Source organism: Phodopus roborovskii, unplaced genomic scaffold, assembly GCF_943737965.1.
Source record: "Phodopus roborovskii unplaced genomic scaffold, PHOROB, whole genome shotgun sequence".
NCBI classification, from domain to species: Eukaryota; Metazoa; Chordata; class Mammalia; order Rodentia; family Cricetidae; genus Phodopus; species Phodopus roborovskii.
Genome location: NW_026126525.1, coordinates 12,968,983 through 12,993,163, shown reverse-complemented (window position 1 = coordinate 12,993,163; position 24,181 = coordinate 12,968,983). Strand labels below are relative to the sequence as shown.

General features: G+C 39.7%; 1 protein-coding gene across 2 annotated transcripts in view; it reads left to right on the top strand.

Annotated features, from left to right (window-relative positions):
• The first annotated feature begins 957 nt into the window (after positions 1–957).
• Positions 958–24,181, top strand: part of Mthfd2l (methylenetetrahydrofolate dehydrogenase (NADP+ dependent) 2 like) — a 92,183-nt gene continuing 68,959 nt past the window's right edge. Inside the window, exons 1-4 of one of the 2 annotated variants that reach the window (XM_051198063.1) lie at positions 958–1,248; positions 2,989–3,022; positions 20,317–20,501; positions 21,017–21,139. In XM_051198063.1, the coding sequence (XP_051054020.1) occupies positions 20,348–20,501; positions 21,017–21,139 (277 nt within the window). In that variant the 5' untranslated portion in view covers positions 958–1,248; positions 2,989–3,022; positions 20,317–20,347. The remainder of the gene's footprint in view (positions 1,249–2,988; positions 3,023–20,316; positions 20,502–21,016; positions 21,140–24,181) is intronic. The other variant, XM_051198061.1, reaches the window with a different exon arrangement.

Genomic DNA, 24,181 nt, shown 5'->3' with positions numbered 1-24,181 from the left:
GAAAGAAAAAGACAACACCTATAGCAAACAATGCTTGGGAAATTGGACATCCACGTGTTGAAGAATAAATCTACACACTGGCTCTTTGTTTAAAAAAAAAATCAACTCAAAATGGATCAAAGACCTAGTGTAGAAAAGGGTAAAGGTAGTCAAGTGTTTGCTGTGCCAGCACGGGGACCTGAGTTCAGGCCCTAGGACCCATTTAAAGTTGGGATGGTGATGTATTTTTAGGTCACAATGAATATTTTGCAAACAACCCTCCCCACTCCCAAGTTTTCTCCTTGGCTTTTCATTCTCTTAAGAGATTTTTTTTTTTTTTTCTCCACAGCAGCAGTTTAAACATTTTGTACACGTAATAATTGTTATATTTAACGTCTCAAAGCCAAAATTTTCTTCCATGTTTTCCTCTGTGTGCTTCTTTGTGTCTGTTAACTTTTACCACCCAGATGATGCCTCCGGTGTTTTTGACAGGATTTTGGCAGAACAAGCTATCTGACATCTGGGACTTTAGATAACAACTCCCCCAGTAACTAGAAAACAGCTCTGAAAGACAACTCACAGCTGCAGCTTGACCTTGGATAACTTATTTCCTGTTAGTTTTGTGTCTGGTTTGGCCTGGATTGTCTTTCTCTGGCTTTAGTTTTTGCTTTCTCCTTACAAACTCACTTTGCTTCAAAGGGGCCACAGACTCTAGGAGTGCAACGTTTCTTCTAGAAAAGTCAAGGACACTACAGTTTCAGAAACCACAAGGTCATCTGCGTTTCTCTCCTCTCCTTGAGTTTCCTTCTCAAAGCATCTTATAGGCACTCAAGGAGAAAAAAGCAGAGACCTGAAACAACTTTCCTGCTCCAAGTCGCGTTCCAGGTAACCATGGAGACCATGGGGCCTGAGCTGGGCCTACAGACACAGGGGGCTTGAAGGCGGCAGTGAATGGTTACTGCCTTCAGCGCAGGGGTCTGAGCCTAGTCGCCTGCCACCCGGTGGCCACCAGCTGCGCCTCCGCGCCCTCCGGGCTCCGCCCCGTCCCACACCCCGGAACCCTGCTGCGAGCCCCGGGCGTGCGTGCGTGCGTGCTGCAAACCGGGCGAGCAGAGCTGGCGGCGGCAGGACCCTCGGGGGCGGGCGGCGAGGCATGGCGACGCGGGCCAGCGGCTTCTTGCTGCTCCGGGGCGCCCTGGGCCGAGGATCTCCGAGGCCCCCGGGAGTGGCCGAGCGCGCGTGGCGGGGTTTCGGGAGCATCGCCAGGAGGTAGGAACTGCGGTGCGGCGAGGCTCGCGGAGGCCCGAGCTGGCTCGGCGTGGACAGCCTGCGCGGGCGGGGCTGGGCTGGCACACCCGGGCCCGGGACTCGTGCGGGGCCCGGCTCCCGCTCCGCTCGGGCCACGGGACCAAACGTCCTGCTGCAGCCTGAGGACCGCAGTGTCAGGCGCTCAGGGCCTGGAGCTTGGGTAGCTGGCCGGGACCCTGGCTTTGTTCAGGTGGCTGTTGTGCCAGCAAGAGTAGGCTTTGTGTAGACAGTCAACAAGCGTTTCAGTTCCTGTATTCCTTTGCCACCGGCCTGCCTGAAGTCCTTTCCCACATCTGAATGGTGTAATGGTTTCACAGACTTGACTGCATGTTAATGCTGGCTGCTCAGACTTTGTCTGGCACTTATCAGCCTTTCTCAAGTAGTCAGCCCATTGCTTTCTTTGACTCCTTTGGTTTGGTTGCTGGCTAGGACAATGAGATGACTCGGTGGTAGCCAGGAACACTTCGCCTTGCCTCATCTTCCCTTTGTTGGAGAATCCAAGCTATTGCAAAATTCTTGCTAGGGGCCAGTGAGTTCAGAAAAACTAATCTGTAAACTTTCAGGGATTCCAGTGATAGACTTTCACTACTTTGGCTGGAGACTCGCTTGTCCTTTCATATTCACTTTGTGTCCCCAAGATCCAGCCTAACACTTGGAGGGAAGTGACCAATGATGCTGTGTATCTAGAGTTTGTTAATTTAACTCCCCATCATTTATATTTGGGGCTTACTTAATTTAAAGTATTTCCTGTAGCTTTTACTTCAGAGATGGCTTACAGAAACTAGGTCTATAGGACGTGTGAAAATGATAGTGGTTCGGGGTTCTATTGTACTGTAGTAGGGTTGGGATTGGCTGTTTTGCTTGACAGTGCCAGCCTGCACTTTCCCTAGGAAGAACGGATTCTGTACGATTCTGTTTGTATTACGGAATGGGAGGGGTTATCTACTAAGGACATTGCGTTTAAATTATTGTCCTTGGAATTTCAAGTCTTCAGTGCTTCCCTCTACTAAGGATAATCTTTTAGTAAGTGTACAAGGATAATCTTTTAGTAAGTGTACAAGTTGATTAAAGTCCCCTCAGCCCAATGTCTCTGTCTCACCATTTGCTCCATGCCCAGTGCCTACTGAATGAGTCACAAACAGCCGTTACAATCCCAGTATTTGCTTGTAGTCACATATTTCACACACAAAAATACGTAGACATCAATCCGTCCACTTCTGGAGATTTCCCATCTTGTAGTCTTGTAACTTGGTGGGAGGTCCTGGGTTTGAACTCTGATGTCACACACACAGAAAACTTTTAATGGTCTCCTTATGATTAAAAGTAGCCAATAAAGTGGATTTTGGAAGGCTGTTATTCAAAATGTGATGGTAAAAGATATTACATTGTCCTGCCTGCTTTCTATTGTTTGATATAGGTTACAATTACCATAAAAAAAACCTGTTTGTAATCGTTTTATTTCTAAGGTAGCACTAATCAAGTTAGTATAAGGTGGTTTTTTTTTTTTATTTTTTTGTTTGTATGTTTTTTTTTTTTGTTTTTTGTTTTTTGTTTTTGTTTTTTCTTTTGGCACTGGATGTCATCCATACCTGTAGGTGAGGATGGCTGTAAGGATGAGAAACACTGGAGACTGGTGTATCTCAGGTGGGGAGGAAGCCGGACAGTGTGTTGATGCTTATTGGTGTCTCTTTTCTCTTCTAGGACCAGCAGAGAGAAGAGACTCCATCTTCCAGAGGTCGCCACTGTCTGCCTCCCCACTCAGTCATCTTTTTTAGTGACACCTTCTTTGTCTGGTCCCTCATAGTGATTGTCACAAATTGATGTCACTCCTATTGACATGAAACTTGAACCATAGTATATTTTTTATTATTGAAAAATCATCCTTGAGTTTGATAGACACTTCCTCCCCTTATATTAACTATTTTAAATTAACAGATTTATCACACTTTTGAGCCATGATAGCCTTAAATAAAAAAAAATTTATAAGTATTTCTTGTCTAAAGTAGACATCTATAATAATGGAACATAGCTAAATATTTACATTTTAGTAAAATGTAGAATTTGGAAGCCATATGATCTCACAATATTATTTACCATTTGTCCTGCAACAATTTACCCTTTTAAAATTCATCATGAGTTATTTCCATGTTCATACATGGAAAAATTAGAGCTTACTAATTGAGGGAAAATAATGTCAGTACATAAGTGTTTCTAGTTTTAAAGCCTCTTCTGCTGTGAAATGAACTACTTTGCATGGCCAAAAAGTTAGAAAAGCTTAAATACTTCCCTTTTTGTGTCACTGTGTGACTTGACAAATCAGTGCCTAAGTTTGGGGCCAGTGCCTCCCTAGCGGGGACGGGAATGTCACAAACCTTGCATATTACCTAGTACCAGGTTCAAAGCAGCCTTGCAGATACCCACAGCACAGGTAGTTCTCCAGAGCTGTGTTCCTTCTTCCTTTGTGATCCACTACTTTTCAGTGGCTCAGTGGGGACCCACGGATTGTTCCATGCTTCTGTTGCTTCTCAGCCGTTTTTCGAGGCATGGATCTAGTAAATTCTCTTTTTGGCTCTCCCTATAAGTGCCTTATTTAGCAGCTATAAAATTTTGGACACCAGCCTACAGCTTTTCCTGTGGCCTTACCTTTCTTTATGTTCACTACCGAAAGCGTCATGATTTTTTTTTCTGCTAATCCAGAATTTTAGAAAGCCTCCATTGTTGGAGTTAGTAAAAGATACTAGCTTATGTTATTTAAACATGTTTGAATGGCTAGTCTGATGATTTTAAAAAGACAGGCGGGTTTTGGTAGGAACAGTGCTTACACCCTCAGAGTCTCCCTTCCAGTGCTTCCCCAGGATTTCCTTTTCTGCAGAGAGTTATTGTTTGGTAAATCTTCCCTGAAGCTTGAAGGACCTAGACTCCAAATAGGACTGTTATGAAAGCTCATTTTATATAGATTGATTTTAGTCACAAGAGCTAGCCATGAAGGCTACCAGTGCAGTTTCTCAAAATCATGCTGTTTCTGGCAAACATGATCTTTGTTTCCCCTTGAACTTAGTTATCTGGCTACACTTTTGTTGTCTAAGCCCTTATGTTGTGTTTTACATTTAGAAATTGCAGCTAAACATTTCACCATTGGGGGAGGGGTCTCCTGTTTAAACTTTATCTTTTCAACTATGTCTCAGCTGTCCAGAGATAGTGTACTAATGTAACGTTACAATCTATTTTTCCCATTAACACACTGGTCACTTTAAGAGGCCAGATCTCACAGCCTGAAGAAACCAGGACAGGCCTCCTGCAATCCTGTGGGACCATTAAGAAGCCTTGCTGTACTGTGTTTTCTTAACTCCCAACTTGTGGTCCTGACCAGTGCCTGGTTTCTCCATACTCCTTATAGAGTAAGCTGCCCCAGATAAAACCATGTGGTGTGGGACTTCCTGCCATCCCTGAAAGGGTATGAAATTTGGATACTCTGTCTCTGTCCCTCTGTTTCTCTCCCCCCCCCTCTCTCTCCCCCTCTATCCCTCCCTCCCTCCCTCTCCTCTGTTCCCCCCTCTCTCTCTTGAAGGTTTTCTCTGAAGGCTTCTTGTATGTACCCCTTCCTATTATCCTGTCCAGAAAGGCAAAGGAAAGCCACTACTTCCCTTTAAGGTCCCATTTGTGTTGTCTCTGTTGTACTAAAGTGTCTTGTACACACATACACACACACACACACACACACACACACACACACACACACACACACAAAGTATAACCAGGTTTCCAGGTTTATACCTATTTTCTCTGATTCTCTTAGTGGAGATATCTGGAGGATCCCAGATAGAATTGAGGCAATACATCAACCTGCAAGGGAAGTCACTAGTCCTGATTAATTCCGTATTTCTTTTCCTTGTAAATGTTGGCAACAAACAGCACTAATATTATTATCAGTCAGTATGTATGAGGTTACTAATACACAGAAACATTTTAACATCACAATTGATAAGATACTACCAAACATCATCTATACTCATTACTTTGATATTATGGTACTTACCCCTTATGACATCTCAATAAGACTGGGTTCCCCGCATAAATGTGTGTTCACATTTGAAGCCATTCTTTGGAGAATGTGCCCAAAGACCTCTGCAGATGAGCCAGGGGTTCTCGTGGTATCAAATTCTTTCCTGGAAAAGTTGGTATATAAAATTACATATTGTTTTTGGTAATTGCTAATCCTTGGTTTTTATTTTAAGGTTCTAAATTGACAAGCTTCAAAGTTGACATTGGAATGAATCATACACAACAGACGTTGCTTTATTTTTCACTGACTTAGAATTACATGGTTTTTGGTAAAATTGCTTCAAGGTTTGAGTGAAGTACTTAAGGTGGGGAATGAAATGCCTATAAAAAGCCTGTAAACTTAACTTTCATTCCTACTTGTTTACTTTTAAAATATCCCACAAAGGGCCCAATGTGTTACTAGCCTTATTAGACTTATTCCATATCTGACTTTGCCTTGGTTCTCTTGGATGTGTTTTTTAATGAAAACTCCAAATACACATGTTGTACCTCAAGACACATAGCTGAACTCATGGAGACCTTGGAACTGTTTATGGTGGTGTTAGGCTTTTTCATTTTTAGAATCCTAAAGACATTCACTGATGTTTCAATTAAAGTGGTAATTGAACGTGGATTTGAAATAAGGATTAAGAACTTGGCAAGTGTCCAAATTAAATGCACCATTGGTACTTATGGAAGAATGTGTTCATATACAAAAATGTATTTTCTTGTTTATTGCTATGCTCTGGTTTATTATACACTATATTTGGTTATAGTCACCGTAGTTTAAGAAAGTTATATTTTTAAAAAAACAAATTAACTCATAGAAAAATGGCTAACTAACTACAGATGGCTTTCTCTTCTCATAATCCTCCAGGTTGTGCGAATGTGTCTCTATTATTTAAGGGAACTAGAATGTAGAACCATGTTTGTAAACTAGCCAGTCACCTCTTGGTCTTATCGTGTAAGGTCAACACAGGGCATTCTCACTATATACATGAGCCCATTCTGTGTCTTTGGAAGCATTTAAGTAATTTGCCTAACCTCTCTGTAGCTACCAGTGTGAGCCAGGATTACATTCAAGCATTCTGGTTTCAATTGAGTAGTTTTTATTGCTCCATGCTGCTCTAACACACACCCTGCCTTCTGCAGTGATTTATTGGTTACTAATAAAGTCTCCTTTAATGGCTAGCCCAGCAGTAGGGAAGAGAGGCTGTAGGGAGAGCACTTTCCATGGAATCAGTTCAAGGTATTCCTGTCATTTCAGGAAGTAGTATGCAAATAAGCAGTCACAATAACCACAAAAAAACTTGACCGAATTGACAAATTTCTGAGAATAAAAAGGGTTTTTAAATAATGAAAGTTGTACATTTAGGTTATAGTAGTTCTCAACCCATTGGGCATGAACCCTTGGAGGTCATAGATCATATATATGCATATCAGATATTTATATTACAATTCATAATAGCAAAATTACAGGTATGAAATAGCAATGCAATAATTTTGTGGTTGCAGATCATCAAAGGAACATTAAAAGTGTTGCAGTATTAGGAAAGTTGAGAACTGCTGATATAGAAAATTTGTTGTCTTAGAAACATAGAACCTATGAAATAGGTTTTGAAGGGTTTTAATCTTCATATGTTAAAACAATTTACATGTAAAGTTTAGAATATTACATTTAGAATATTACATTTTATTGACACTAAATAATTACTCTTAGTATTTATGACAACTTTGAGTCACTTTCTTAATCATGCCTTTTAAAATACTGTTATTCTTGCAAGTTTCAATTTGAACTGTTTTCTTTTGACAAAATGCAATTACTTTAGCTTTAAAATTGTTTCATCTAAGATGATAAAGCACTGCTGAGCTTAGGATGAAGACTAAATGGAGGAGTCTCACTCTTTATGAAGTATTGAAATATAAAGATGTTGTTGTTTACATAACTTCACTTCTGTATTAGTTAGGGTTTCTATTGCTGTGAAGAGCCAGACCAACTCTTATGAGGAAAACATTTAATTGTAGTGACTTGATTACAGTTCAGAGGTTTATTCCATTATCATTGTGGCAGGAAGCAAGGCAGCATGCAGGCAGACATGCTGCTGGAGAAGGAGCTGAGAGCTCTCCCATCTTGACTCACAGGCAGCAGGAAGTGGTCTGAAGCTCTGGGTGGTATCTTGAGCATATATGAGACCTCAAAGCCGGCCTCCACAGTGACACACTTCCAACAAGGCCACACCTCCCATTAGTGCCACTCCCTTGAGGGGCCATTTTCTTTCAAACCACCACAATGTCTCCACAATACATGAAATAAAATGATTATCAAAGAGGAGGTGAGAGGAACTGGGAGAAGTAAAGGGAGGGTAAACTTTGTTCAGATTATATTGTGTGAGATTTAATGAAAGGGGAAAAATAAAATCACGTAAGTTATTCGATTTTAGAACAACTTTATCATATTTAGATATAGTAAAATCGTTTTCTCAACTGCAGTTTTGTACATTCAAAGTACAAACTACATGAAAATTTGAGCTTCCTCATCCAATATTTTTCTCATAAATTAGAGCATTTAAATTGGGATTACAGAAGTCTCCATTTGTCTATAGTTCTTCTTTGCATGACTTCAGTTATCTGAAAATATTCAATGAAAAATTCCAGAAAGAAGCATGTTTTAAATAGCATGCCATTCTAAATAGTATGATGTAAGATTGCCCCATCTTTATGCTACCTACACATTATTTGTTCAGAAGCTGCCTCAGTTATAAGTTGTGCTACAACAGTACTTTTTTTCCCACATGTATAGAGAGTTTGGGACACCTTGTGGTTTCAGAATCTGGTGGGAGTATGGGCAACTGTGAAGGCGTACACATTGCCATAGCGAAGTAAAACGATAGGGATCTATCCTTAGCACTCCCTTAAGCTAGAAGGTTGATAAGAAGTTACAGTGACACTGTGCACTGGGTATTGCTAACGGTCCTTGGGCATTCTTTATGTTGCATTTGCATACTCCAATCTCTCCCTCTGTCATCACCTGGCTCTCTTTCTCCAATGTTTCACATGATATCCTGTGTGTCTATTCTAGGAAGGTTAACAGTCATTGGAATAAAGTTCATCTCTATTCTGAGAAGATGTTACATCCTAGACACAAAGACATACACTAAAAGATCATACTTCCAAATATTGCCACATTCACAGGGACTAGAATTGAGCAGTGAACATTTTTTTTTTCAGAAGGGACAGAATTATGCATGATATAATTTCAAAATTATTTGCACATTGGGTTTAGTGCAAGTAATTTAATTAGTTCAGTTCTTTGGTTTATGAGGGGTAAGTTTCTGTTTATAAGTTTTTTTTTTTTATTGTAATTTGTCTTAAAACTTCAAGGCTGAAGTTACCTTCTCTTTTTGGTCCACTTGTTGATTATGTTGATTAACAATTTCTATCATGTTTTAAATAAATGTAACAGTTGTAGGTATGATAAACTGATTTTTAAAATAATTTTCAAATTGTTATTTCTGAACTCTAGAGGAATTAAAGAAGAGAGTTTATTATGATAAAACATTTTTGTATTAAATAAACATTTTATCTCTAGTTTTAAAAATAAATTATAACCATTATGTTTGTATGTACAATATTTGTTAATTGTTATGGATTTACTTCAGTTAATGGATTATTACAGTTTATTTGCACATAGTTGTTTGCACATAGTTTGTTTGCCTTTGTATTCAGTGAAGAATTTTGAGCACTTTTAGTCATGATAAGTTTCTTCAAATTGCAAGTAGAAATTTATACAAAGGAATTAATCCTCTTTTGGCAGTAATAGAGGCCCAAATCCATGGTTCTTAGCTGTGATTTGAAGAACTAAGTATAGATTTTTAACAAAACAAAGTTATAAGCAACTTACAAAGTAACGCCCCCCCCCCCCCCAATCTGACAAGTCGTTAGCCAGTCTGTCTGAACTAGAAGTAGCTTGAGCATTGGAGACCTCAAAGCCTGCCCCCACAGTGACATACTTCCTCCAACAAGGTCACACATACTAAAGTAGGGTCACATCTCCTAATAGTTCTACTCCCTGTGAGCTTATGAGGGCCAATTACATTTAAACAAGTAAATTCTACTCCTGGTCTCCCACAAGCTTACAACAATATCATCATGCAAAATGCATTTAGTCCAACTTCTAAAGTCCCCGTAATCTATTACTGTCTCATCAATGTTTTAAAAGTCCAAAGTCTCTTCTTAGATTCATGCAATTTCAACTATAATTCCCTATAAAAACAAGATAAACAAATCAAATACTTCCAACATATAGTGGCCCAGGCTCTATATTACCATTGTAAAACATAAGGAAGGGAGCACAGTGAGGAAATACTGAACCAAAGAAAGGCCAGAACTGAGCTGTACTCCAATCTCTGCAGCTCCATGTTCGATGAAAAAAACACTCTTCAGATCTCCAATTACATTTAACGTGGTTGACTGCAGCACATTTCTTTCTCTTGGGCTGATTCCATTCCTATTAGCAACCTTCCTTGGCAGGTATTCCACAACTATGGCATTTCCAGCATCTTAGGGTCTTCAAGGCAATCCAGGCTTCAACTTCACAGCTTCACACAGTGGCCTCTCTGGGCTTCCATTCAGGACACCTCTGACACATGTGCCACTTCATTAGGCTTCTGTAGTCATGGAGTGAAATTCCATATCTACTTTCTTCTATCCTTGACTCTAAAGCCAGAGCCATGGGACTTAACCTGTCAACTTCAGCTTGCTGGGACTGAAACATGCCCCCACCCCTTGTTCAGTTATATCTTCACAATTTTTCTGTTTTCAATGGTATCCTTCACTACCTAAGCTTGGCTATCCTGGAATTTAATCTGTAGACCAGGCTGGCCTCAAATTCAGAGATCTGCCAGCCTCTGCTTTACAAGTGCTGGGATTAAAGGCATTCACTCCAGCATCTAACCTTTTTTTAAAATTCCTTTTCACAAGTTGAAAACTAAGCTGGGTGGGATTTTGCCCTGGGGTCACCACTCCCTTTATCCCATTTCTTAATCCATTTATCTCTTTCAACACAGGACTTAGTTCCATTCCACTTTCTAATGCTCATTTTCTCCTCAAATTATACGTTTTGTATTTTTACTTTCTCAGCTTGCTCCTTTTCATTATAAATCTTCATAAGAATGACTGCTAATTAGGCTGGTGATCCTTTGCTCTAGGTCTAAAATCCATATATGAGTGAGTACTTACCGTGTTCCTCTTTTTGTGACTGGGTTACCTCATTCAGGATGGTTTCTTCAAGTTTCATCCACTTGCCTGTGAATTTCAAGATACTATTGTTTTGTTTTGTTTTCTGCAGAGTAGCATTCCATTGTGTAGATGTGCCACATCTTTATCCATTCTTCAGTTGAGGGCCATCTAGGTTGCTTCCAGGTTCTTGCTATTACAAATAATGTTGCCACAAACATAGTTGAACACATGTCCTTGTTTCATGGATGTGGATCATTTGGGTATATGCCTAAGAGGGGGATTGCTGGGTCCTGTGGTAAACTGATTTCCATTTTCCTGAGGGACTGCCATATTGATCTCCAAAATGGCTGCACAAGTTTGCATTCCTACCAGCAGTGGAGGAGTGTTCCCCTTTCTCCTCATCCTCTCCAGCATAAGTTGTCATTGGTATTTCTAATTTTAGCCATTCCAGCAGGAGTTGTTTTGATTTTCATTTCCCTGATAGCTAAGGATGTCGAGCACTTTCTTAAGTGTCTTTCAACCTTTTTGATTTCCTCTATTGAGAATTCTCTCTTCAGTTCTGTACCCCATTTTTTAATAGGGTTATTTGGTGTTTTGGTGACTAGTTTCTTGAGTTCTTAGTATATTTTGGAGATCAGCTCTCTGTCAGATGTAGGGTTGGTGAAGATCTTTTCCTAGTCTGTGGGCTATTGTTTAATCTTGTCAACTGTGTCCTTTGCCTTACAGAAGTCTCTCAGTTTGAGGGGATCTCATTTATTAATTGTCAATCTCAGTGTCTGTGCTACTCATTTATTAATTGTCAATGTCAGTGTCTGTGCTACTGGAGTTATGTTCAGGAAGTGGTCTCCTGTACCAATTTGTTCAAGGGACTGACCCCAACTAACAATTTGAGCAACAGTGGAAAGCTACCATAAATGCCCTTCCCTGATAATGAGATTGATGACTAACTTATCCACCATCATAGAGCCATCATCTAGTAGCTGATGGAAACAGAGTCAGACACCCACAGCTAAACACTTAGCTGAACTAGAATCCAGATGCAGAGAAGGAGGACAAGACCATGTTACAGAAACCCACAAAGACAGCTGACCTGAACAAGGGGGAGCTATAGAACCCCAGACTGATAGCTGGGAAACCAGCATTGGATTGACTCAGATCCCCTGAACATGGGTCTCAGTTAGAAGGCCTGGACAGTCTAAGGGACCTCTGACAGTGGAACCAGGATGTATCCCTGGTGCACAAAAGGACTTTGAGAACACATTCCCCATGGAGGGATACTACCTTAACCTAGAGAGAAGAGGGAGGGCTTAGTCCCTACTCCAAATAACTTGACAGATTTTGTTGACCCCTCCTGACTCCCTAGGAGTGGGGGGGGATGGGATGGGAGGGTGGTCGGGGGTCATGGGAGGGAGAGAGGAAGGGAGGGAGGGAGAAACAGAGAGAGAACTGAGATCTATATGTAAAATAAGAAAAAAAAAAAAAGAATGACTGCTAATAACCATACAGTAGTCAATATTAGGCCGTTTTGAGATTTCCTCTACCAGTGGAATTAACCTAAATTCTTCACTTTAGTCTCAGGAATATTTTTAGCACAAGGGCAAAAAGCAGCCAAATTCTTCAACAAAGTGTCACAAGAACAATCTTTAAACAACAAACCAAAATTCTTCCCCTCTGAAACATCTTGAACCAAGTCCCCACAGTTCATCAAATCATACTTATCTCCTCCACTGTCTTCCATTGTTGGACCCTAATTCCGGGGTCCTGGTGGGCCGGTGGGAGATCCCCGCGACACAGACACCAAACCAGGAGATGCAACAAGCAAGGGACATTTAATAAACGAGTGCACGCTCAGGTGTCAGCAATCCTGGGAAAGCTGCACACCCCTCAGAGGGTCCAGGTTCTTTTTATAGAGTGCAAAGCGGCATACATGCATGGGCTCAAGGTGATTGATTACAAAGCATAATTACAAAATACATAGTATAATTTCATGTTTGAGAGATCACCCAGGTGTGACCTATTCTTCTTTAAAGGAAAAACCACAGAATGACTTGGTAATAACCCAGACTGTCTGTTGGCCAGGTATGACCCAGACAGGATCATTCATCTGGAACCATTTGTTCCAGGGTTGGGGCCTATTTCCTTGATGTGGGCCACGACCTGAGAGGGCCTTCAGTTATTCCACAAAGTATTGATGATTCAGTAACTAGTCCTATTTAACAGAATCAGCCTAGCATATAACCACTAGCCCCATCACCATAGTAACGTTTCTTGTTCTCATAATTCCTGTTCTTTCCTCCCATGTCAATGTCCATTTTTTATTATTTTCTATATTCTGCTTACAAGAATTATTCTCCTGCCCTTTCCCCACATCCTTACTCTACAGATTAAAGTCTTTTATTTCTTTCACCATGCCCATACTAGTATGGTTATAGCACTTAAAGCATTCAACCACGTTTCTAATCCACAGTTAGAAGGCCCATATTCCTTTAAACAAAGGTATGGTTAGGTCTATCACATCGATACCCCACTTCTGGTATCAACATCCGTTTTATGGTTTCTATTATAGTGAAGAGACACCATGCACATTAAAACTCTTATTTAATTGAGGTGGTTTACATTTTCAGAGGTTCAGTCCATTATCATCATGGTAGGACATGTTAGCATGCAGGCAGACATGGTGCTGAAGCAGGAGCTGACAGTTAATGTATCTTAACTTGCAGTCAACAGGAAGTGGTCTGAACTGGGCATAGCTTGAGCATGGGAGACCTCAAAGCCTGCCCCCAACAGTGACACACTTCCTCACACAAGGCCACACCTACTTCAACAGTCCACATATAATAGTACCATTCCTTATGAGCTTACAGGGTCCAATTACATTCAAACTATTATGCCTGCCATATAATAAAAGTTGGTGTGAAGAAAATGTTGGTAGCCACACTCTAGGCCAACCCCAGCTGACACAGTGCCCATGCTTGCTCTGTATTTCTTCCTGGCAACAGAATTCAAAATAGCTTAAACTCAGCAAGCTACAGAAAAGCACACATGAAACAAAAGTGGAACCAGAAACCTGAAAATAAAACTCAGAAACTCTTAGAAACTTAACAATGTGAAAACTTAAAAAAATACTAGTCACAAATTATAAAGTTTGCTGAATGATTAAAGAAAAAAAAATTCCATGGAAATCTGCAATAGTATGATCAAGCAGGAAGGAAGAGTTGAGCTCAAGTACGGGTTATCTGAATTTTCCCATTAGGGACACAAAATAAAAAATAAAGAAGAAAGTTTTTTTCTTTGTTTTGTTTTTTGTTTTCTTATAAGACTTACAGAACACCTTCAAGTGAGCCAAAATGTAGAATATGGTAACCTGAGTCCATAAAAATGAAAGGAGCAAAAACCTTAAAGAAATGACAGAAAACTTTCTAAATGTGGGAATAAATCTTCTAAGTCCAAAGCCCTTTTAGACTTTCTAAAATAAAGCAAGAGAACAACTACATCCAAAGGGGCTCTCCATGAAGCCGTCAGCAAAGATGTGTCAGAGAGGAAGGAAGGGCCGAGGGTCTATGCACAACCAGAAGATAGCACGCCAGTAGTAAATCCTTACTTATTCACTGTCAGTGCAAATGAATTAAACATTTAATAAAGAGGCATGGGGTGCTGGCATCAAGACTGAATTTAAGTCTTCAGACTCATCAGCAAGCACCTTACCTGCTGAGCCTCTGCAGACCAAATCTCTAAATACTGATTGCTTGACCTCCTAGTAAGTTCTCTTTGCATTCATAGTCCTTCAGACTTGCAGGCAAGAGAGTAGGTTTTCACTGAAATTGGCTATAGAAAGAGAAAAAGGACAGAGAGCCAGCTGAAGTGTTGTGGAATGTTTAACTATGTAAAGATGTCACATTTGTTTATGCTGCAGAATATTACTGTAACTGTTTAAAGGTGTGTTACATTTGTTTCTGCTGCCTTTGTTAACAACATAAAGATGTTTTACATTTGCTCATGCTGCATTTGATTAATTAAGTAAAGATGTGCTGCATTTGTTTCACCTTGCCTGCCTAAGGCACCTGATTGGTCTAATACAAAGCCGAACAGCTAATAGTTGGGCAGCAAAGGGATAGGCAGGGCTGGTGGGCAGAGAGAATAAATAGGAGGAGAAAGAAGGGAGAGAAGAAGGAGAGACCAAGGGAGAAAGAAAGGGACATGTTCCGTGCCAGAAGCCAGGCAGCCATTAGCCAGACAAGAGAAACAATGAAAGTAAGATATATAGAAGGAAAAAAAGGTATAAAGCACTGGTACAAAGTGTGGATGAAGAGAAACAGGTTAAGTTATAAGAGCTAGGAAGAATGGAACATAAGATAAGGCCAAGTATTCATAAATAATAACAAGTCTCCACATGTCATGATTCGGGAGCTGGTTGGTGGCATAAAAGAAAAAGTCTGTTACATTCAACTACACATTAAAGGACTGGATTTATACCTGAGGTGCATAGCAAATAAGTACAAATGACACACTACATTAATAGAATGGAAGCGAGAAATCATGATTATCTGATTAGATGCAAATAAACCATTTGAAAATATTAAGTGTTCATTTATGATATTAACTCATCAAGTTAGGTGTGGTAAGAATGCACCTCAACACACTAACCATATTTTAATATACCCACAGATTAATGCTGAAAAAGCTGAAAGTTTTCCCTTTAAAATGAGAAAAAGGGCTAGGGCCACTTCCTTTTAATATGGCATTGGAAGTCTAAGCCAGAGTAATTGGGCAAGTGAACGATAAAGAAGTTCAGATTAGAAAGTAAGACTAATTCCTGTGTGTATATTTTGGGGAAGGGGACGGAGACATAGACTGACATCGACTTATATGTAAAAATTCCCAAAACCTGTGAGCAAATTTAGAAAAGTAACATACAAAGTCAGCATACAAAAATCAATACATTTCCCCAAAAGAGCGAAGTATCTTCATTTATAAAGCACAAAAATTTAACATAGGAGGCAAAAGTTATGGACACTGAAAATGTAAAACACAGATGAAAGGGTCTGAAGAAAAACGAAGTTGATGGACAAGAGAATAATATTCAAATGCCCACACTATCAGCAATTATCTACAAAGTCAACTAAAGTCCCAATAAAATTCTAAATTTATGTCTGTGATCTGGAAATTAAAATGCCTACACTCTCTGCAACTGTCTAGAGCCAACACAAATCCTGCCAAAATTCTAAAGGAAATTTTCCTGGAAGTAGAAATTTCTAAAATTTAAGTAGGACCATAAAAGGCCTTTCTTGAATTTCCAAAACAGCCTTGATCTCAAGAACAAAGATGGGAGTATAAAACTACCTAATTTTGATATATAATACTGATCTGTAGCAATCGAAATTGCAATGTAATAATGTAGGTAGAACAAATGATTAAATATGGTGCTTGTAAAGAAACGAATCCATTTATAGTCAGTAGAATGCACAGCTTTCTAGAATCTTTGGGATAGAACTAAAGACAATCTAAGGAGAAACCCATAACTATGAATGCTTGGATTAAAACATCGAGATTACCTCAAATTAACAATCCAATGATGTGCCTCAAGATCTTAGAAAAACAACAATTCAAACTCCAAGAGCAATAGATGCCAAGAAATAATAATAAAATGGAAACTAAATGAATGATGTATGGAATCAACTGAAAAACCTATAGCCAAACTAACAAAAAGAAAGCAAGAAAGACTATCCAAATTACTAAAACTGGAGATGAAAGAGATTACTATAGGTTACAATAATGTCTCAAGAATAATTGGTGAACTTTAAAAATTTACATTCCAAGATATATTCCTGATATAAGACCTACCAAAATCAAATCAAGGAGACGCAAATGTTTTAAACAGAACCATGACAACCTCATTAGATTGAAGCAGCAATAAAAAGTCTCTCTACAAAAGTGCAGGATTCACTGCAGAATTCTATCAAACCTTTAAGAGAGAGCTAATACCAATGTTTTCTTGAATTGTTTAATAAAATAAAGAAAAAACACAGCCAAGCTCATCCACAAAGCCAGATTTGCACAAAGACACATCAACACGAAGAAGGAAATTGTAAATCAATTTCCCTGGAGAGAAAAGACTCAAAATTTCTTAATAAAGTAGGTAAAATGAATTTAAAAACACATTAAGATGGCATTCAAAACAAGCTGGTTTCATTCCATGGAAGCAAGTTTGGTTCAATATATGCAAATTAATATGTATAATATAATGTGTAGGACTGTGTTCATATCTTTAAGAAGGAAACTCACATTACTTTAATGCCTGCAGAAAAAAAAAATCCTTTTATATATTTCAGTTTCCCTCCACAATAAAGCCTTGATTGAAAGAGAGATAGAAAGAGCCTATCTTAACATAGCAAAGGTTACAAATGAAAAACAAATAAAAACAAAACAAAACAAAAAAAACCCATAGGTAACTGAATATGGAAGAAGCCTTTAGTCTTCTAAAATATGGTATGAAAGAAGAGTGTCTATTCTCTCAACTGTTGCTCAATATAGTGTTCAGAATTTTAACTAGGGCAATAATATCAAGATATAGAAGGGATAAAAATAGGGAAAGAAGAAATCAAAATATTCCTATCCTATTTCCCCCAGAAGTTTTCGAACTGATAAATACTTTTAACAAACTAGTAAAGGACAAAAATTAATATTGAAAACAGTAGCTTTTCTACATACCTGCAGTGAACTTGAAAAAAAAATCAGAAAAATCACATTCACAATAGCTTTTTAAAAACCTTTTAAATAAAAATCTAAAATATAAACCTTCTGGATAAACTTAACCAAGGAAGCGTAAGACTTCCAAATGAAAAGTTGAAACAGTGAAGAAAGAACTTGAAGACATTAGAAGATGGAAAACTCTCCAAGGCTCATGAGTTAGCAAAATTAATGTTGTGCAAACAATCATATTAACCAAAAGTGAAATGCCCTTTAATATCTTAGTGATAGTCTTCAATGAATTATAAAACCACTGTGAATCCTTATGCAAGCCCAAGACCTTGAATAGCAAGAGCAATTTTTATGCAAAAGAGCAATGCTAGAGACATCTCAATAGTATCTCAAATTGTATTACTGAGCCTTAGTAACAAAAATCCACGTGTCACAGGCACAAAAAAAACAGATTCATAGATCAGTGGAACAAAATAGAAGAACACAGCCAGACCCTAGTATGACTATCTAATTTTTTGACAAAAACACTGGAGAGAGGACAGTCTCTTTAACAGAGGGTACTGGGAAAATTAGATTTCCATATGTAGATGGATGAAACTAGGTCCACATTTCTCACCCAGCACCAAAATCAATTTTAAAAAATAGTCAAAGACCTTAGTGTGAGATCATAAACCTTGACAACTTCTAAAGGAAAACACACATGAAAATTTAAGAGGCCAAAATAGGAAGATCCCAAGTCAGCTCTGGCTCAATTCCTCCCAGTCCTGTGTCCTAAGTAAATGATGTTTTCGAGAATAGTGCCTTGGTTTCAAGTTCTAAGGAACAACAATGGGCGCAAATAGCTTGTACTGTGTTTGAAGTCTCTTGGTCTGCCCTGATCAACAGTTTCAAGGGAAGCTTCACATGCCTGATACTAGGGTTTTTCTTAAATAGTGTGTGGCCTTGGGGGGGGGCATTATAACTCCAAGTGGTGTAACTTCATTTAAATTATTTATATATGCCTATATGTACACTATATTTTTAAGTAAGCAGAAAAAGTCAACCTTAATTTCTTTATACCCCTTCCTCTCTTTCCCTCTGTTTTGCCTTCTTCTCCACTCCCCAGCTAAGAGCCCTCCTGTTTTGCCTATGTTCCCCTTCAAAGAATCTATACCTTACAGTGCCCCTCATCCCAGGTTCCCTTACCATGGTCCTTTTTTTACTTTCCCTGTTTCTGTGGCAGTACACACCACCTAAATAAGGCCTGTACAATGACAACAATAGTTGACAGGCCAGTGTGGATGGGGGACATCTCATGGGGCCTCTGCTCAAGATGAAGTCAATTATTAATGGCTGCTAAGAGAAGGAGAATCAGTCTTCTCCAGGGCTGAGCCCCATGATTGGTTACCCAATCTCAAGTGTTCAGCCCTAAACATGTACCATTAAATAGACTTAGTGGGCTCTATTTACATACGCTTGTATATAAATGTAATAATAATAATTAAAGAGGAGGTCATGAGTGTGAGAGAGTGGAGGAGCATGGAAGGAGTTGGAGTGAGGTAGAGATGTACTTAAAATCCCAGAATGGTCCAGAAAGGCCTTAAAGGCAATGGCAGTAATCCAAAGAACTGACAAGTGGGACTCTATGAAACTGAAAAGCTTCTGCATATTTCAAGGAAGAAAAAACTATAGTGTGAAAAGTCAGCTTACTTCTGAATGGCAAAAATGTAACTATACCAGATGAAGGGCCAATACCCAGAATATATAAAATTAGACACCAAAACTGAAAATTAGCCCTTATTTTTTTTTTTCCTCTCCATTGCATCACCCATAAAAATCACATGAGGGAAGAGGAATGGGAGCCTTTGGAGTATCTTATGAATGCACTAACCTCATTTACAAAGGCTTTGTCTCTGTGGCCTGATCTGTAGAGGGCACGGGGTTCTTGTGCTCACAGATAAGGACTAGGGAAACCGGAAATGTTAAACACATGGGATTGTTTCCTTCCCAGAAGACTGGGAATGGGTGTGATCAATAGCCAGGTGACCTCTGCACTATGTATTGCAGGTCACATCTGGCTCCCTCAGACTCTTAAGTTCCTTTCAGTCATTCTCCCTAAATCCTTATCATGAGCATTGCGTCTCAGCCAATAGAATCCATCTTTAAGGGACATGTTACATGTGGAAGTCGAGGTGACTGATCACCTGGTGATGTTGACACTATCTTTATGACAGAGACCACACCAGATCCTCCCGCAGACCCTTAAGATGTCATATAGTCAGTCCACAGAGCTCATCTCTTTGGAAGCAGTCACATGTCCTCTGCAATTAATCATGTATTGAGCTTTGTTGTACACATGGGATTGAGTTAACTGTCACCAGGAAACCTTTCCCCCCAAATTGTATTGTGCTCAAATACTCCTAAAATAAACTGCCCTGTGTCAGTCTCTCAAAGTTTGAATTGGTACTGGCTACTGAGTTGTGTTGAACCAGACTTTCTCCTTGCTGCATGTGGATTGTTGCTCTGCTAGCTGTGGTGTTTGCAGAGACCCCCACACTAATCTCCTTTCTAAGCTCCCCTCCCAATATCAGAACACAGGGCTTTAGAATCTCAGCATAAATTTGGGGTGACATAAACACATTCAGTGGTGAACAAGCAAGTTATAAGGTGGACATACAAAAAATTACAATTCTTCACAAACGTCATTAGTATTATTTCTAAACCTGAAAATGAGTGTCAGATGTTGTTAGAAAAGTCAAATTTGTGGGTGTTTATAACTGCTTTGAATATGAATATTTTTATGTGTTGTTGCCTGCATGTATCGCCATGTACCCTGTGTGTGCAGTGCCTGTGGAGTCTAGAAGGGGCAACTGCTCCTCTGGAAATGGAGTTACAGACAGTTATGAGGCACCATGTGGGGCCTTCCTCTGCAAGAGCAACAGGTGCTCTTAACTACTGAGCCATCTCACTGGCCTCCACAGTTGTTTTGCATATTCTTGTACCATACATTCATTCAGTTGAATGTTCCGTATTGGCTTTTTAATATTATTCTTAGTGTTTTGTTTCCCACAGACATGGAGCCATTGTCATCTCGGGAACTGAAATGGCTAAACAAATCCAAAAGGAAATACAGCAAGGCGTGGAATCTTGGATTGCTCTTGGGAACAGGAGGCCCCACCTCAGTATCATTTTAGTGGGAGATAACCCAGCAAGCCATACCTACGTCAGGAATAAGATAAAGGCTGCTTCTGCTGTAGGTGGGTATGGGTGTGAGCTCTAATTGTTACTAAACGTTTCTGTTGTCATATAAAGGTACATAATCATGATGTATAATTATCAAATAACACATGTTATTGTTATTAATAGAGATTATTCCATTATGCAAGCTTATATGGATGCCTTACTGTTTCTTAGAGAATTATTTCAGTGTGATTTCATATTTTGTGGGTAAAGCAATAGGACTCTTTGCTTTTAAAGACCCTGTGTTTATTGCATTTGCTTTAACTGAATCATAAACCTCACTGCTTTCTGGTCTGGTCTTCAAATCTAAGACGGGTTTTCACAAGTCAGTGCAAGTTGTCCCCTCGAGTAGCAGCCAAATGATGCATAGGAATCAGGAGACTGAGAAACCGCTCCTCCCCGTGGTTACAACACTGACCCTCTAGAAGGGCTTTCCTTCTAGCGGGACAGGATCAGAAGAGATCAGACACACACTGGAGAAGCCAGCTGCTACAGCATATTCAAGCTACCTTCTTGCTTGCCTTTCTTCCAGGTATCTGCAGTGAACTCATTCTAAAGCCAGAGAACATTTCTCAAGAGGAGCTTTTGGATATCACTGATCAGCTGAACATGGACCCAAGAGTCAGTGGCATACTAGTTCAGCTACCCCTCCCAGGTACGTGATGCTTTTTTGTGTATCTGGGTTGGGCAGGAGAAAGGGCACATCATGGCCTTGGAGGCAACTTATAAAACACATTCGGAAGAGTACTGGCTGTGATCTTAGTGTTTACAGTTTCTTAAAGATTTATATTTACAAGAGGAAAGAAAAACTGTGGCTAGAAAATTTAGGTGCGGGCAAGAGCTATCTCTCTGTTCACTCGGGCACAACCACAGCTGATAGCAAGCTGAAAGCAGGCGTTGCTCCCAACAAACAATGAGGAAAATTTTTATGTGACTCTTGAAAATTTTGTTCAGGTACTAAAAGCTATCTTATTGCGGTTTGTAAACATACACTGACATAAAAAGTAGTGTAACTAATATTTATTCACAATATTGTCTTTAAAAACATTAAACAGAAGAGTTGCAGTATCTGGTTTTGTTTGCTTTATTTTTTTTAAACAAGATCATGTCAAGAGTGGCTAGCATGCTGGTCACAAGCTCAATGTGCCATTCATGTGGAGCAAACAATTAATCTGCTGTTTTCCTTTCTAAGCAGTTTATCTTTTATTTGTACATTCAACATCATGGATACTCATTAGAGTCCCTTTATGTGAAGTTTTAGCAGGTGTAGCAGCTTCCTTTGGGATTCTGTCTTGCTTTCCATCATGGCCCAGTCCCTTATTTCTTCTGACTCTCAGTTCCCCATTGTATAGCTACAGCTCTTCATGAGATGTCCTGTTAAAATCCCAGTCAGTTTACATGTCTCCATTTGAATCCAGGTCGAACCCTATTGTAATGACTTCTTATTCTTATGTATGTCAGGATTTTACAACATAATTCTTACCGGCTTCAAGCTGGCATAGGCATCTCCTGCCTCTTATTGCTGTTCTCTGTTTTCCTGATCTACTCACAGACATTATCTCTTGTTTCTTTGCCTTTCATATTTATAGGCTAATCCTCTTTGTCTATTGTATACTTGTATAATATCATGTGAGTGCAAGTCTTGGGATACATGAAAGGACACCCTTTATGCCTATATTTGAATTGAATGAGAAATGTCAGTTCCCAATCAGGTCTTTGGAAGAAATACATGATTGGCCAATGATAATATGCTCAACTGCTACCTGGCTCATATGTCTTGGATGGGACACCCCAAACAAAGCAAGAATAGTGGGAAAATATCAAATTGAAAAACAGATCCACAGTAAAGAAATCATCAACTTCTTTACTTGGTTGAAGAGATATTATTGTATAATCAGAGAAAATGGTTGTGAACCATGCATGTAACAACACATGAATATTCAAACTACAGACATACTTATAGCAAGAAAACAACCTTCGTAAGCATGTGTAAAGGAAATGCATGTGAAATAAACCACATGCCAAGATAAACATTGAACTACACTACTAATGCGTGGGCTCTAAACCATGGCAAACTAGACCAAGCCTGCTGTACTAGGGATTTAGAGGCAGGGTCAGGACTCTTTGGCTACACAGTGTGAGTTCAAGGCTATCCCAGTCTACATGAAAGCATGTCATAAACACAGAACAAACTAACAGGCATGTTAATCTCACAGAAACAAACCATAGACTGGTGTTTACAGGGGCTGAGAACTCCTGGGTGTGTATGAGGCTCTGCCCAAAGAATTTAATACTTTGTTTAGATGTGACAAATAACTTCTGGGGACCTGTTATACAACATCATGAGATAGTTAATAACATATTTCCACAAGAGCAAGTTTACATAACCTTATCACACAGAAGGAAATCTATGATGTATTCATTAGATTGAGGTAGCCATTACATAAAATATTCATGTGGTACTGTAAGACCCTCAGGATGAGGAGTCTTCCAGGTTCGGTCGATACCCCAAGAACTCAATGTCCAGTCCAGTTGCTGCAAAACACAAGAGGCTTTAATGAAGAGGAAACGTTTGTGCAAACGGGCTCCTCCAGCACACAGGCTAGGGAGAAGCCCCCTCCCCTGGGCCCAGGTGTTTTTAAAGGCAACCCCACAAGCTTAGGGAGGGAATGGGAACCTCTGTCCATTGAGTACATGACCCTTGGAGGCCAGATGGTCTGCTATTAGGGTCAGCAGACCTTAGGGCCTCAGATGTGCTAATTAATCTTGTCTGGGCAAACCAGAGTTACAGCTATCTCTTGACCCTATTTACCACCTGTTAACTCACAGGAAAGTAGGGGCAGTGTGAATTCTTCTTATCTCAGGGCCTTGTGAGAGGAAGCTAGCAAATTCCAAGGAACAGATATTGGTTTCTAGGTTAGTCCATCATTAACATTACTTTTTAGGTCTTTCATTCCCCCCTTTTTCTCTTGTCAATAGTTTTAATCTTATAACTATGGAATTAAGAAGCAGCCTCCTCTTGGCTCCGGAGGCTCCTGTACTGCTATCTAAGCACCATAATCTGGGCAGCACTCGTAACAAAAGTCATAACAAAAGTAACAATTTTTCCAATAGTAAGCAACAAGAGAGAAATAGAAATGGGCAGTTCTAAGAGGCTGTCCCTGGGTCCTATAACTTGGAGTGGCGTGGGGGTGGGTCCAGAGGAGGAGGACCGAGTCTCAAAGTTTCTGTGCGGTGACATCTAATGTAATCTAGATCTCCAACTTGGAAGTGATGTAAAACTTCCAAGTCTCCCGCTGCGTAGGTCTCTCAGAGTTGCTTCCACGCTCGCTCTCACCCTCTCGAGCACCTTAAGCCTAGCAAACAGAGGCTTAAGAAAACAGCACATCAGCACTATGTACAGAGGTAATTTCCACCAGTGGAGGGCCCCCACAGAGCCATTTATAGGGGTTCAACCTAAAGGTCCAGGGGTGTTTCTAACCCTGAAAAGCATAAAGGATAGGAGAGCTATCTGATCATTAATGCCAGTCTCTGCGGTCAATTTAGTGAAGGTCTCCTCAATGGGTTTATTTATGCTTTCTACCTGAGCTTTGGGGTCTGTATGCACAATGCAATTTTAATCAATCCCCAATATCTTGGCTAGTGACTGATTTACCTGGGCAACAAAAAGCTGGACCATTGTCTGATTTTACTACCT